The sequence below is a fragment of the Penicillium concentricum genome (assembly GCF_028827145.1).
Source record: "Penicillium concentricum strain IBT 3081 chromosome Unknown utg000006l_segment0_segment0, whole genome shotgun sequence".
Taxonomy (NCBI): Eukaryota; Fungi; Ascomycota; class Eurotiomycetes; order Eurotiales; family Aspergillaceae; genus Penicillium; species Penicillium concentricum.
This window is the reverse complement of record NW_026622759.1, coordinates 1559064-1571594: the sequence shown is the minus strand read 5'-3', so window position 1 is coordinate 1571594 and position 12531 is coordinate 1559064. Positions and strand designations below refer to the sequence as shown.

The 12531-nt window shown below is 49.9% G+C and overlaps 5 protein-coding genes across 5 annotated transcripts; 2 read left to right on the top strand and 3 right to left on the bottom strand.

The window, feature by feature from the left end:
- Nucleotides 1-432: 432 nt before the first annotated feature.
- On the bottom strand, nucleotides 433-843 carry N7517_010789 (heat shock factor-binding 1 family protein; the record flags this gene model as incomplete). Its single annotated transcript, XM_056728512.1, has 3 exons — nucleotides 433-518; nucleotides 606-705; nucleotides 766-843. 3 exons carry the CDS (start codon nucleotides 841-843, stop codon nucleotides 433-435), a joined length of 264 nt encoding a protein of 87 aa, XP_056574327.1.
- Nucleotides 844-1137: 294 nt separating this feature from the next.
- N7517_010788 (EBP2 family rRNA-processing protein) lies at nucleotides 1138-2264 on the top strand (the record flags this gene model as incomplete). The annotated part of the gene is made up of 2 exons (XM_056728511.1): nucleotides 1138-1900; nucleotides 1975-2264. 2 exons carry the CDS (start codon nucleotides 1138-1140, stop codon nucleotides 2262-2264), a joined length of 1053 nt encoding a protein of 350 aa, XP_056574326.1.
- Nucleotides 2265-2576: 312 nt separating this feature from the next.
- On the bottom strand, nucleotides 2577-3805 carry N7517_010787 (pseudouridine synthase PUS4; the record flags this gene model as incomplete). The annotated part of the gene is made up of 2 exons (XM_056728510.1): nucleotides 2577-3721; nucleotides 3772-3805. The coding sequence occupies 2 exons, from the start codon at nucleotides 3803-3805 to the stop codon at nucleotides 2577-2579; spliced, it is 1179 nt and encodes a 392-aa protein (XP_056574325.1).
- A 1548-nt stretch (nucleotides 3806-5353) lies between these two features.
- On the top strand, nucleotides 5354-7412 carry N7517_010786 (uncharacterized protein; the record flags this gene model as incomplete). Its single annotated transcript, XM_056728509.1, has 4 exons — nucleotides 5354-5558; nucleotides 5623-5882; nucleotides 5948-6106; nucleotides 6168-7412. 4 exons carry the CDS (start codon nucleotides 5354-5356, stop codon nucleotides 7410-7412), a joined length of 1869 nt encoding a protein of 622 aa, XP_056574324.1.
- Nucleotides 7413-8375: 963 nt separating this feature from the next.
- Nucleotides 8376-12202, bottom strand: N7517_010785 (uncharacterized protein; the record flags this gene model as incomplete). The annotated part of the gene is made up of 4 exons (XM_056728508.1): nucleotides 8376-8414; nucleotides 8468-11827; nucleotides 11876-12063; nucleotides 12129-12202. 4 exons carry the CDS (start codon nucleotides 12200-12202, stop codon nucleotides 8380-8382), a joined length of 3657 nt encoding a protein of 1218 aa, XP_056574323.1. The 3' UTR covers nucleotides 8376-8379.
- Nucleotides 12203-12531: the final 329 nt, after the last annotated feature.

The window sequence follows — 12531 nt, the reverse complement described above, 5'->3', positions numbered from 1 at the left end:
TGGAAATGTATTGAATTGTATACGAAATTAGCGAAATGTTGGCTTGACGCTGTATATTTTACGAATTGAGTACCAACCTCGGTGCCTCTTACCTTTTCAAAAACGTGATTATGAACTAGATCCATGCAAGTAAATAAAGAAACTTGATTCTTCTGCACGAGTATCCTCGTTTGATTGTAGGGTATCTATGAAATCGTAAAAGCATAAGTATCATGTCCAGACACATGTCAATGTGCTCATGCCACACGGCCATTCAATGCACACCCCCAGAAAGCATCATGCATGCCATAAGTAAAGTATGTGCTGGGCTATTGGTACAAGGTTCAGCAGAGCTGGACAGGCCAAAAAAATGCAGCGCTCATTGCTCTCCGCCAAAAACGCCACGTGAAAAAGAATGCACAAAGCCCGAGTATGGATAAAAGGCGTTCATATTTATTTTGTCGGACTCGGGGCGCCAGCTCCCGCAGCTGCAGTTAGAGACGCCTCGAGCTCATCAAGGCGCTTGGTCATGTCATCCACTGCGCATAACCATAGATTAGTTCGTAGTCACAGGTATGAAGATGTATTGGCGGTGATGGTGGAGGATGATTGAGGCAGGGACTCACATTTGCCGAACATCTCTGTAGAGACGGCGTCGAATTTGCTTTGGAGTTCATTGAGTAGATCGTCCACAGCTGCGGTGAGCTGGCCTTGGGCATCGGAGTTCTGAGGGCATTTAGTTAGTAGGAGCGACAAGTGGGGTTGGAGCTTGTAGAAGGTATGTACCGGTTGGGATAGAAGAGACTCGCCCTCTGGTAGGGAAGAGAGCTTTTCTGGAGAAGGAGATTTGGAATCGTCGACCATTGTGAGACTATGTATGCACTGTACAGACTGTTTGGAGGTATGTAGAGTCGAGAGACCGTTGACAGGGCGGTGGACACGATAAGGAATCCGGATCATGTGTATTTCCGGGATATTGCTATGTGTGGACTAGTGTAGTCTTATCGGTGGGGCTAGCCAGATCAGGGCTAGCGCAATTTCAAAAAAATCCCGTGGATTCTCTGATGCGGGTTTGATAGCAAGTTGCTTTTCTCTTTTCAATTCCTTTCACATTACCCAAAATACAAATTCCTCTTTGTATTTTAACACAAAGCAACAATGGGCAAACGCAGCAAGTTACTCCAGGCTCTCGATGCCCACAAGGGCCGTGATTTCGACGCCGAGAAGCAGAAGAAATTGATCAAGGCCGCGGAAAAAAAGAAGGCTAAGAAGACTTCTGCCGCTCCCGAGGACAAGGTCGTGGAGGAGGAGAAGAAGGAGGAAGAGAAGGTCGCCAGCTCTGACGCCGAAGAGGAAGAAGAGGAGGAGGTCGACCAGGACGAGGAGATGGAAGATGAGGAGGAGGAAGAGGAAGAAGACATCCCACTCTCCGACCTTGATGAAGACGAGCGCGAGGATGTCGTTCCCCACCAACGTTTGACAATCAACAACTCTGCCGCTATCCTCTCCGCCCTCAAGCGCATTTCTTTCATCGGCCCCCAGACCCCATTCTCAGAGCACAACTCCCTAGTCTCGAAAGAGCCGATCGAGATCGAAGACGCCAATGACGATCTGAACCGTGAATTGGCCTTCTACAAGGTCTGCCAGGTTGCTGCTACCCAGGCCCGTGGTCTGCTGAAGAAGGATGGCATTCCCTTCACGCGGCCGGGTGATTACTTCGCGGAGATGGTGAAGAACGACGAGCACATGGCCTTGATCAAGAAGAAGCTTTACGAAGAGGCTGCTGGCAAGAAGGCTTCCGCTGAGGCGCGCCGCCAGCGTGATCTTAAGAAGTTCGGCAAGCAAGTCCAGAACTCCAAGTTGCAGCAGCGACACAAGGAGAAGCGCGAGATGTTGGAGAAAATCAACACCCTCAAGAAGAGTATGTTTTCACCTTGCCTTGCTTTTGATATCTTTCTATGAGTTTCGCAGTTGCTAACCTGAGTTTTCACACAGAGCGCAAGGCTGATGGCTCTGCTCCTACTGATGACGCCAATGATATGTTCGACATTGCCATTGATGAGGCTACCCAGCCCGACAAGAAGCGTAGCCGTGGTGATGGCCCCGGTGGCAACAAGCGCCAGAAGAAGGACGCCAAGTTCGGATTCGGTGGCAAGAAGCGCCATGCTAAGAGCGGTGATGCCGCGTCTAGTGGTGATCTGAGCAACTTCTCCGCTAAGAAGATGAAGGGTGGCGCAAAGCGACCCGGCAAGAGCAAGAGAGTCCAAGCCAAGGGACGCAACTAATCGTTTTGACGTGATGGGTTATGTTGTGATATTGCATTTGTATCGTGCATCATGTAATTATTTTTTCTCGCTTGGGTCTGGATAACCAAAAAATGGCAGTTTTCATTTATTACCTCTATCAATTGCGATTGTGAGACTATAGCTAGCAAGTGAGCTCTGAGAAGAGTTTCAAATTGTAGATACTATACACTACATATCGAGGTATGGCACATAAAAGGCAAGATATGATACATAGTATATTGAATTCAAGGATTGATATTACAAATAGCAAGTCTATATACAAATGCTATATCATTTTAGAGACTCTATAGTCTATTGAGCTGCCTCAGCTTCAGCCTTGGTGGCTCTCTTCTCCTCCCACTCTGACAAAAACTTCTCCACCTTCGGTCCCCAGACCTCTTCGCCGGCCTCAAGGTCCTTGTACTCCAGAACCTTGTCAGGGGAGAGTTCATAGTCACCTTGACGACTGCGCACTAGCTCACTCATCAGAGCACAGCTACCAACAGCCTTGCCCAGATCATGTGCCAGCGAGCGGACATAGAAGCCCGACGTAACAGTCATCTTGATTTTCACCGCCGGAGGTTGGGGCTTAGGGTCCTCTGCAGGCACAACAGGGGCCTCTGTAGTCGCAGGTTCGGGGGCAGTAGGCTCAGGAGCTACAGGCGCGGCCTCGGTCTCAGACACCTTTTGCTTCTTAGCAGCATCCGCACTATCGTCCTTCAAGTCATCCACCGGGGGAGGCGACTTCCGCTTGGTAGAAGAAGCTTCGGCACCTTGGCTCGTAGCCTCAACCTCAGCCTCTGGCGCAGCCGCCGAGGCTTCCTGATCAAGAAGCTTCTCGGCAACAGCTTTCTCATCGCCGGTCATCTCCTCCTCGGGCCATTTGTACTCGTGCGTACCGGGCTCGTACCACTCCACAATCTCCATGTTCAATACCTCAACGGGCCGGTGCTTAATCTCAATCGGGGGCACCTTGCCCTCACGCGCATACTCATACAGCTTCTTTCCATTGACCCGCAAAGCAGAGAAAATAGGCGGCTTCTGCATGATATTACCGCGGAACTGCTCCAGCGCCTTCTCGACAGCTTCGCGCGTGATATGTTCGTAGGGCGCGCGACGCACAATTTTTCCAAGACGGTCGTAGGTATCCGTCTCCGCGCCGAAGGTCACAATAGTTTCATAGCTCTTGGTGCAGGCCAGGAAATCCTGGAGGGACTTTGTGCCCTTGCCAATTCCGGTGATGAGCACGCCTGTCGCGAGCGGGTCTAAGGTTCCGCCGTGGCCGATCTTCACGTCGAGGCGTTGGTGGCGACGGCGTTTGCGCTGGAATTGGCTCTCACGTTCGCGGCGGGCGCGTTCCTCTTCTAACCATGGTCTGAAGGTCTTGGAGGGGTTGAAGTGTTTCTGCAATGTGCGGATCACGTCGGCGGAGGTAACGCCTTGCGGCTTGTGGACGGCTATCGGAGAAGTTAGTTTGAGGTCTTGCTTTAGTGGGATTCAAGCTTACCGAATACGCCTTCTAGGATCTTCTCGCCAGACATTGTGTTGCGAAAAAGTCGAAAACCTGGGGGGAATGGCATCTGGGAGATGGGGGTTGAACCAAAATGGAAAAAAGTGATTTTGGTAGAGATTTGGTTCCCGCCTTTACGGCAGTTCTTTAGGACCACGACAAGGCGATTGCTATGATTTTGACCTAATTGATATATAGGTTTCCTGATCATTAATCGGGATATGTATATATTTATAGTATTATATAGATGAAAGGCCTCGGTATCATTTTAGTTTTCTTTTCAGGTGCAATTTGAAGGCATCCTTTTTGATCTCTTTGACGTGCTTATAGAGGTCATTTTTCATACTCTCTTTTCTCTTATACCATAGCAAAAAAAAATATTAACAGACATAAAGTGAAAGTCAAGATTTTAACCCAATTTCTATGCAAATAATTAAGGACGCCCCTAATAGTCTCAAAACGCCGTACCCCTTGACATACTATCCTACACTATACGCTGACTAGTTATAGTGATTCAAGATTCATACTTTTTGAATACTCTGTCCTGTAGCTGTAGATCGTTTTGACTTTATACAATAAATAAATGAACAAGTCTCTACCTGGTGGCTGTGATTAACCAACGCATTCCTCCTCTTCTGTCGGGGTGCAGCAGCCAAGTTTCCATTCAACAAGGTTCTCCTATCTCCAATGCTAGACATGACTCTATGCCTAGAAGCCCTTAGATCTGCCATCATGACAGTATAAACTATACAATAATCACTGATGCGAGAGCTCTGGCTCTTTCTAGTTCCGCGGCGACATTGGCAACCATCGGCGCCTCGTTCTCAATCGATGCCTAGGATAATCCTAGAAGTGATAGGCCTGGACTAAGATGGGTTGACCTTGCTCTTCCTAATATGACACCGACAAGAATGTTATTTAGGCCTGAACTTTTGCACACCGAAGCTGATGTCCTTCATCCTGGTACTGCTCTCGAACATAGACAAGAAACTCTCTCTTGACTTAGATTACACCCAAATACCAACAATGCGATGCTCACCTAGAGGATACTACAATGTTGATCGGCTTTGTGAACGAAGAGATTAAAGAGCCGAGCCCTCAAAAAGAGAATAGCTGGACCCCGAACCTTATACATACTAGAGTCGACAATACCGACACTTGGGAGGAATGGCTTCAGTCTTCCAACTTTTTGTAATTTCAGGGAAGCCTTGAAGATGCCCAAATATGCCTGGCACCAAGACATAATACACATAAATATGCAGGTAGCCTTTCAAAAGTCCGATATCCAGATCGGAGTTTAATTTAGATCAGACCCGTGGATCTGACTGTAACTAACCTTAAATTATTATGTAATTATGCACACGTGATGGCATAACCTCCCGATAATTTAGGCAGAAACTCCATGTAATTAATTGCGGGTAACTGGTTGTATCCGTAATTTACTGGTGATCGATGACTTCCAACTACAAGCTTCCATTCCAACTCACCTTCTTCTGGTTCTCATTTTCTCAGTTACTTGACTTCACCTCACTATCAGTATTCCTACATCGTTGGCGAAACCCACCATGCCAATTCCACCATGACGTCCCGCGAAGAAACCGTCCTAGCTCCCACCGATCCCTCTATCACTGATGAGAATGATTGGTGGGAGTTCGGCCTAACCGATGTGAAGGTGCTAAAGCCTGGAAAGATGCTATATGCAAATCTACTGGACGCCACCGAACAGAACCCAGTGCAGGTGATCGGCTGCTTAGAGCCACTTCGTGAGGACCAAGAACACTTAGGTGTGTATCGTTGTATCAATGCGCGTTTATCAAGCAGCTTGCTGACCAGTCACTTCCTCACCAGTGCTCAAACCGGATAACCCCCCTAAGCGCATTATTATTGACGAGGTCACACATTATGCCTACGGCCAAACTGAAGATAAGAGCATTGAGCTCTGGGTTGCTGGTAAGGCGGGCTGGTACGACATCATTTCGCCCGCCAAGGGTTTCACACCCACATACAATCGCATGGTCCAGGCCATTGACATGCTGTATTTCCTGGTCGATAAGCATCGGCAAGGAAAGAAACAGATCAATCCCTCTTTTAGGAATCTCTGTGAACAAGTGAGTCTTTCAATTCTGTATTATGCGCTATGTAAACCGAGAGCCTAATATTCATCCGCCCTTAGTACACTTACCACACATATGGCTCATGTGAGACCCGAGAACAGTCAGCTGAGGTCTTTGCGATACATGCTGCCTTCTTGCTTCGCTGCATGATCCAAGGTGATGCAGATATCGAATGGAAGAAGACAAATGTCTTCGTTCATCTGCGTCGCCAATTTAATGTGAGTAAAATCAAGTACCCTCGTTAACAATAGCCTATGGGCATACTGATAATTAGCCTAGGATGATTATAATAGGCTGATGGAGGAGCTTTCACCCTCTGAGGAAAGCGAACCCGAATCTCAAGACGAACCTGAAGTGGCAACTCCTCAACATCAGCCTGCAGCAATCTCAAAATCACAAGCCGATGCCATCTATCAGTTACTCAAGGACCTCAGAGAAGAAGGTCACTTGGCAAAGCGTCGCCTGCATATTGACCTCCTGGGAGAACGCTTCGCAGATCGATTCTCTTTCAGCAACGAAGATGCTCAGAAAATTATTGCTACCAGGGCAAATGCCGTGCTGGAAATGATGGATGAAGAGGACTTTAGATGGCCTCGCTATGTCATCCATAGGGAACTCACACATGCATCCACGAAATCCGCCCCTCTGCCAGCTGCACTCCTAAACCCCCTGGATCCGCAGGAAGAATCCAGCGACGATGAACGGTACGGCCGGACTCAGAAGTCCGTGCTACGCCCAAAAGTCCACACAGTCTCCAATAAAGTGACCGGCAAGCGTAACCGCAATGCCTCAACAAACCAGCAGACAGTTGAATCCAACGACGAGGAAGACCAAGAGGACACCGATGAAATCGACGAGATCGAAACACCCAGCAAAACCCGCGGCCATGAGTTAATCAGAGATCCATTCGCAGCCACAAAGCCTCGGACTCGCTCGTTCTTGGCAGCCTCCTCGAGCGGCGCCAGCTCCTCCCTTATGAAGAGTCTGTTCAAGGACAATATCAAAAAAGAAAAACTCCAGACTCCTCCCGTATCTTCCTCGCCAACAAGCCAGAATCTTCTGACCTCCGAGCGGGATCCAACTCCCGATACACCACAGGATATTGAAGAATTTATCGACGAGACATCTGATACCTGGACATGTCGCATGCCGGGATGCGAGAAGTTGATTTCGATCACCGACATAATCGAGCGCAAGAAGCTTATTGGTGACCATGCCGGAGAGCACGAGTGGGAGATGCAGATGAAGGTCGAGCTGATGGAATCGGAGAAACGCATGCATTCTTCTTTCCCGGTCAACAACCTCATGCAATACGTCGTTGACGCACATGTGCTGCAAATGCGCGCTGCATTCCCGGAGTTCTATTCTGCAAGTAAAGAAAATGGCACGGCTCAGAACGGTGAAGATACCCTGAATGAAGATACATCGATTCCAGAGGCCGAGGGATTAGAAGGGGAGATTGACGAGGATGAAGAGGATGATGAAGATCAGGAGCTTGAGGATCTCGCGAACGGCTACACCTGATCTGTTCGGCCTGGAATTAACGATCGTTATGTGCCATGACAATCATCGGAAATTGAAAATCGGAAATACGGTTGAACCGTCAACCCCTCACATCCCTAGACTTGGACGATTACAAGACACATCGGAACTAGTGGACGGGACTAGAACACAGCGCCACGCACATACAGAATTCTCCTTTCAAGTAAGTTATTAAATTACTTCTCGTTCACAACTGTCAACACTCTAACGATCTGCTTTGTCGACAGAGATACCCACATTCCAAGCTATACTCACCACTGGTGAATATAACCTTGGAATAAAGGCGATGGGCGCTAGAAGGATACCTCCTACAGAACGAATTTGCTAGACATGCACAGCCCTAGAGGTTTGACGGATACTTTGCTGAAGATTATTTCGGATTGGGCTTTTATTTCTTCCACTTGATACCCCCGCCCAAAGTAGGTAGAACCAAAGAAACCATTAAATACACATTCCAATTTTAGTATGCAAGATATCAGAAGATAGATTAGAATATGAAACTTCTAGAACTCAAGAGAAAAGAACACAGTGGATTGAATAGAACACCAACACTCTATGCAAAGGTACGGAGTGTGTATGCAAGATGAAAATAAGAAAAAGCGAGCAAAAGGAAGGGCAAAGAAATACTGTCTGTCTGTCTGTACATGTCGAAGAACAGTAGATTGGTATTGAGAGAAGTGGGAAAGGAAAAGAAAAAGAGAAGCTCTTTTGACTCGGGGGGGTATACCAAGAACATGCCACATTTATCACAACACATACACACCAGAGAGATAAAGAGAAAAGAGATAGAGATACAGAGAGGTAGAAGAGATAGGAAAGAGATCTCGAAGGAGGTTCAGCAAGATGCGTGCGGGAAAGGAAAAAAAAAGGTGGGCGATGAAGCCTAGAAGAGAATGAAAATGGAGGATAGGACTATCGGCGTGAGAAGTCCTGTCCTTGGACAATATGATTATTGCTGGTGGGCACTGTGAGCCTCGACGAGAGCTGTTGATGATTAGCTATTTATTCTCCGATTTTGAAGAATGCTGGATACTTACTCCGAAGAGCAGAAGCTTGTCCCTGTCTGGATTCACAAGCACATTGGAGCGTATTTCCATCTAAGAAGTCAAGCAAGATGCTGTTGGGCAATTCCTGCATGTCTTCATCGGGAAGACAAGGAGTGCGGAACTCGGTGAGATGGTAGCGTTTAGTCATGCTCCGGGTGGTGGCATCATTGGTGCCAGGGGCGAGAACAACGTATCCCTCTTCATCGATGCGCATGACACGACGCTTCCACAGAAGAGTTTCTGGGAACTGGACGTTCACCTCGCCAATGTCAATGGGCTCTGAAGTACGCGAGCTAGTAGACCCTGGAGCCTTACTAGATCCATTTGTGAAGGTGGGAACATACTCTTCCTTGACTGGTGAGCTAAGGGCTCCGATAATGCTGCGGCGAGAGTTGGATGTGATCGATGACATGCGGCGCATGATTCGCGAGGTGCGAGATGCCTTCTTATCTTCGGGCGTGGGAGAGGCAGATTGGATGCTGTCGTCAGTCCTAGAGCGCGAAGGGAGAGAGGGGCGGCTTCCAGGACGGCTATTAGGGCGGCTGCCGGGGCGAGACGTCGCTTGACGACTAGATGTAGTAGATGACACAGACATGCTTCGGTCCTGGGGAAGACTGGCAGGCTCGATAGACGAGACCTGAGGGAGTGGTGCCTCGGATGTCTCGTGCTCCACGGTCAAAGGACTAGCCTGGAGGTTGAGAAGATCGGACTCCGAGGGCTCAAGCCCAGAAGACCCGGGAGAGGTATCTGCATCGCGCAAGATACGGGCCGTTACGGAAACAGAGTTAGCAGGGCGTGTAACATCCACAGACACCCGACGCTCGTGCCGACTCATGCTCGGCGCACGGGAAAAGCTGTTGGGGACATGAGCAGAATGCATTGTGCTTGATGGAGTGTCGTGATTGCCACTGGGCATCGAGATAGATGCGCGTTTGCGGAGGTTCTCGAAAGACGAGGCGGCCGATGGCCCACTCATAGCCGGACTCGCGCCCAAGGGAGTGCCTTCCCGGCTCGAAAACTTTTCAAGCGCCTTGATACGACTAGAAATTCCAGAGGAGACGTTGATCTTCTTGGCCATGAGTACGGGCGTATGCGGGCCATTTTCAGAGTGAGAGCTAGAAATGGACCGGCCCACAGCCAGAGCTTGCATACTCGACGGTGATCCCATAGAGAACGGGCTCGAGACGGCACGTGAATTCCTCCAAGCGTGATCGCCGCTGTTGGGAGATTTCACAGATACCGGTCTGGCCTCCTGGACAGTAGCTGAGGTTAATTCCTCCATGAATGAATCGTCAGAAAGGAGGTTGTCGTCGTCCGAGTAGTCTGGGGTAGGCACTTGAATAGGCTCCAGACGGACCTTGCGCCTCTGATCCAGGGGGAGAGGCTCGGATTTCTCGGTAATTGAGTGATCAGGAGTCGGCTCGTCCACCTCAATTGAGACGAGAACGGGGGCAGCTGGGATTTCTATGCCAGTGCTTTCTGGAGGGGTAGTCGAGGGTAAGGGGAGGGGAACCGCCTGAAGGACCTCTGCTGAGATAGGCACCTCAGAAGGCTCGTCAGTTGGCACATGCGCAACTGAGGAATTTTTGAATTGTGTTTCGGGGACGTCTGAATCAGGTCGCGAAGCGTCCGAAGGCTCATTTTGAGGTGGAACGTCAAGATTAAAGGTAGGTGGGGCGAGACTGGGCATTGCGGGGTCCTCGTGCTCAGTGCGCGTTTCATCCTCAGGGGCTGTCTGCAATGTTTCCGCCTTGACAATCTCTGGTGTAGCAGCGCGATCGGCTGGGATGGGATTGTCGCTATTTGTGTCCGCAGATGAGCATGGCCCATCCTCGGCGTTGGTAGGAGTAAGGTCGGTGATCGGTCTTGATTCAGCCTCAAGAGGCTCAGAAGGCTGCTCTGGCTCAGGGGTCGCAGCATACTCAAAAATTGGTTCACCGATTGACTCGACAGTCTCGGGAGATAGGCCAACGGGCTCAGGGGCAAGTTCGCGACTGGGCTCAGCAATTGTGTCGACAACGGGCTCAAAAACAAGTTCAGGAATGGGCTCAGCGACTGCCTCAACGACAGGCCCAGGAGCAGATGCAATAATGGTCTCAGGAACGGATTCGCGTGCAAGAACAGGCTCGAAGGCGGGTTCAAGACCAAACTCGAGAACAAGCTCAGGGGCGGGCTCAGGAGGTACGGGCGAATTTGCCGAAAGGAATTGTCGGTCTTGTTGAATTGTCTCAGGCTCAGACAGCATCATTTCAGCGTCAGGATAGTGAATCTGAATGAGATTCTCTTTATCGTCATCGAAATCCTTAGCAATATCCTTCACTGGTTTGACCTCTTCCTCAGAGACCTGCTTCTTGTTCGTTTCCTCCGCACGCTTGGCCATATTCTTCCTTCTTTGTTGCAAAGCCTTCATCAAACGTTCTTTCTCAGGGGTCAATCCCGAGGAGGTTGATAACGCTCCAAGAGATTTGGCGCCAGGGGAAAGTTGAGGTCTCGAGATAGGAATAGAGGGGGGTGGGACCAGCAAAGGTGGGACTGGCGGAACACGACTAGTGGGCTTATTTGCAAAAGTGCTCCCCTGAGATCGAGGGCGGGGGGCGTCACCCTTTTGCTTCCGCACGGAAGAAGTGCGCATATTTGTCGGCAGGGATGCCACAGGGCGCTGGTCTACATTTCGAGAACTGCCTGCTGTACGGGGCCTCCCGCTGCTATCCACGGACGGTCGGGGTCCCAGCTTAACCTTTGGGGTGTATCCCGCGGCCCGTTCCAAATCTTGGAGCGAGGGGCGACTGGATTGAGTGGACAACCGGGCCTCTTCTGAAGGACGGGGGAATTCGTCCAAAATAGTTCGATACCTGGAGCTGGAGCGGGAGCGATCTGATTTTATGGACCTGGGGGACATTGTTGCGGATTGTGGTTCGATGGGACTCCCTCGAGAGATTGTGGCTCTGGAGCTCGGTCGGGATGGGGGTGGCATGAGGTCGACCGAGGCTTTTTCGCTTTCTGGTGATGTCGGAGGTAGGTCCGGTTCCACTGGAGGTTCAATGGGCGACGGCACTAAGGTAGCTTCCGACTTGACGCTCCTTGGCCTGCGTCGGGCCTCGGACTGGGGAGGTGGGATTGGTGTCGGAGCTTCGTCCTTCGTGCCATTTTCTTCGGCATCTTCCGTGATTTCCATCAGCCGGCGGCGGCGAAGCGAGCTCGAAGAAGAGGTGATTGAGGTCGAAGCGGTATGGAGGAGACAGGCGGAGGACAAGGCGCTTTCGGTAAGATCGGAGGCTTTGGATAGAGGAAGCACGGTGTCGTTTGGGGTGAACTTGTCGGTGACGGACTGGAATTGGACATTGCTTCGGGCTGGGACGGATTAGACAAATTTCTATGGAAGGCGGTTGATGGACATACCGAGTATGAGCCGGGATAATCCCTCCGGCATGTAGCGGATGATCACTTTTCTGCGCCGGTATTGAAGGAAGCCATAAAGCGGCAAGCATTCCTCGTAGCCGTCGATGGCATTCCTGATTTCGGGCACCCCGCCGGTGCCTCGTTCGTGGAGGGCAACCTCATCTCTTGCAACATAGTGTAGTAGAAACCTGAAACATAGGGGTATCAGTGACTGTGAAGTTGGTTGAAACACTGCAAAAGGGGGTAAACTCACCACCCGCCCGCGTCGGCCAGGGCGCCTTGGTAGGCTTCGAGGACGGGGGCAGTATCGAGCCCATTCAAAGACATGGCGTGAGCCGCATGGAGGATGTGAGGCGCAAAGCCGAATGTAATGGGAAGAGGAAAGTTACGATAAAACTTAAGGTCTTTGGATCTTAAGATCGCGAGCCCAATCAAGGCCGTGCGGATTTGGCGGTTTCATGAAAACAGAGTTGGTTTAGGCGAACGCTCAGGGGGCTCCTTTTGACTCCACCTCTGATTATCCCAATCTAAAAAAGACTGCAACGAACTGCAATGAACTGCAATGGGATATAGTCAATTGAATTGAATCCTTATGTTATGTACGTATATTTCATCTGGATTTGAGCTCGATGGGATTGTACTCGAACTCGATATGG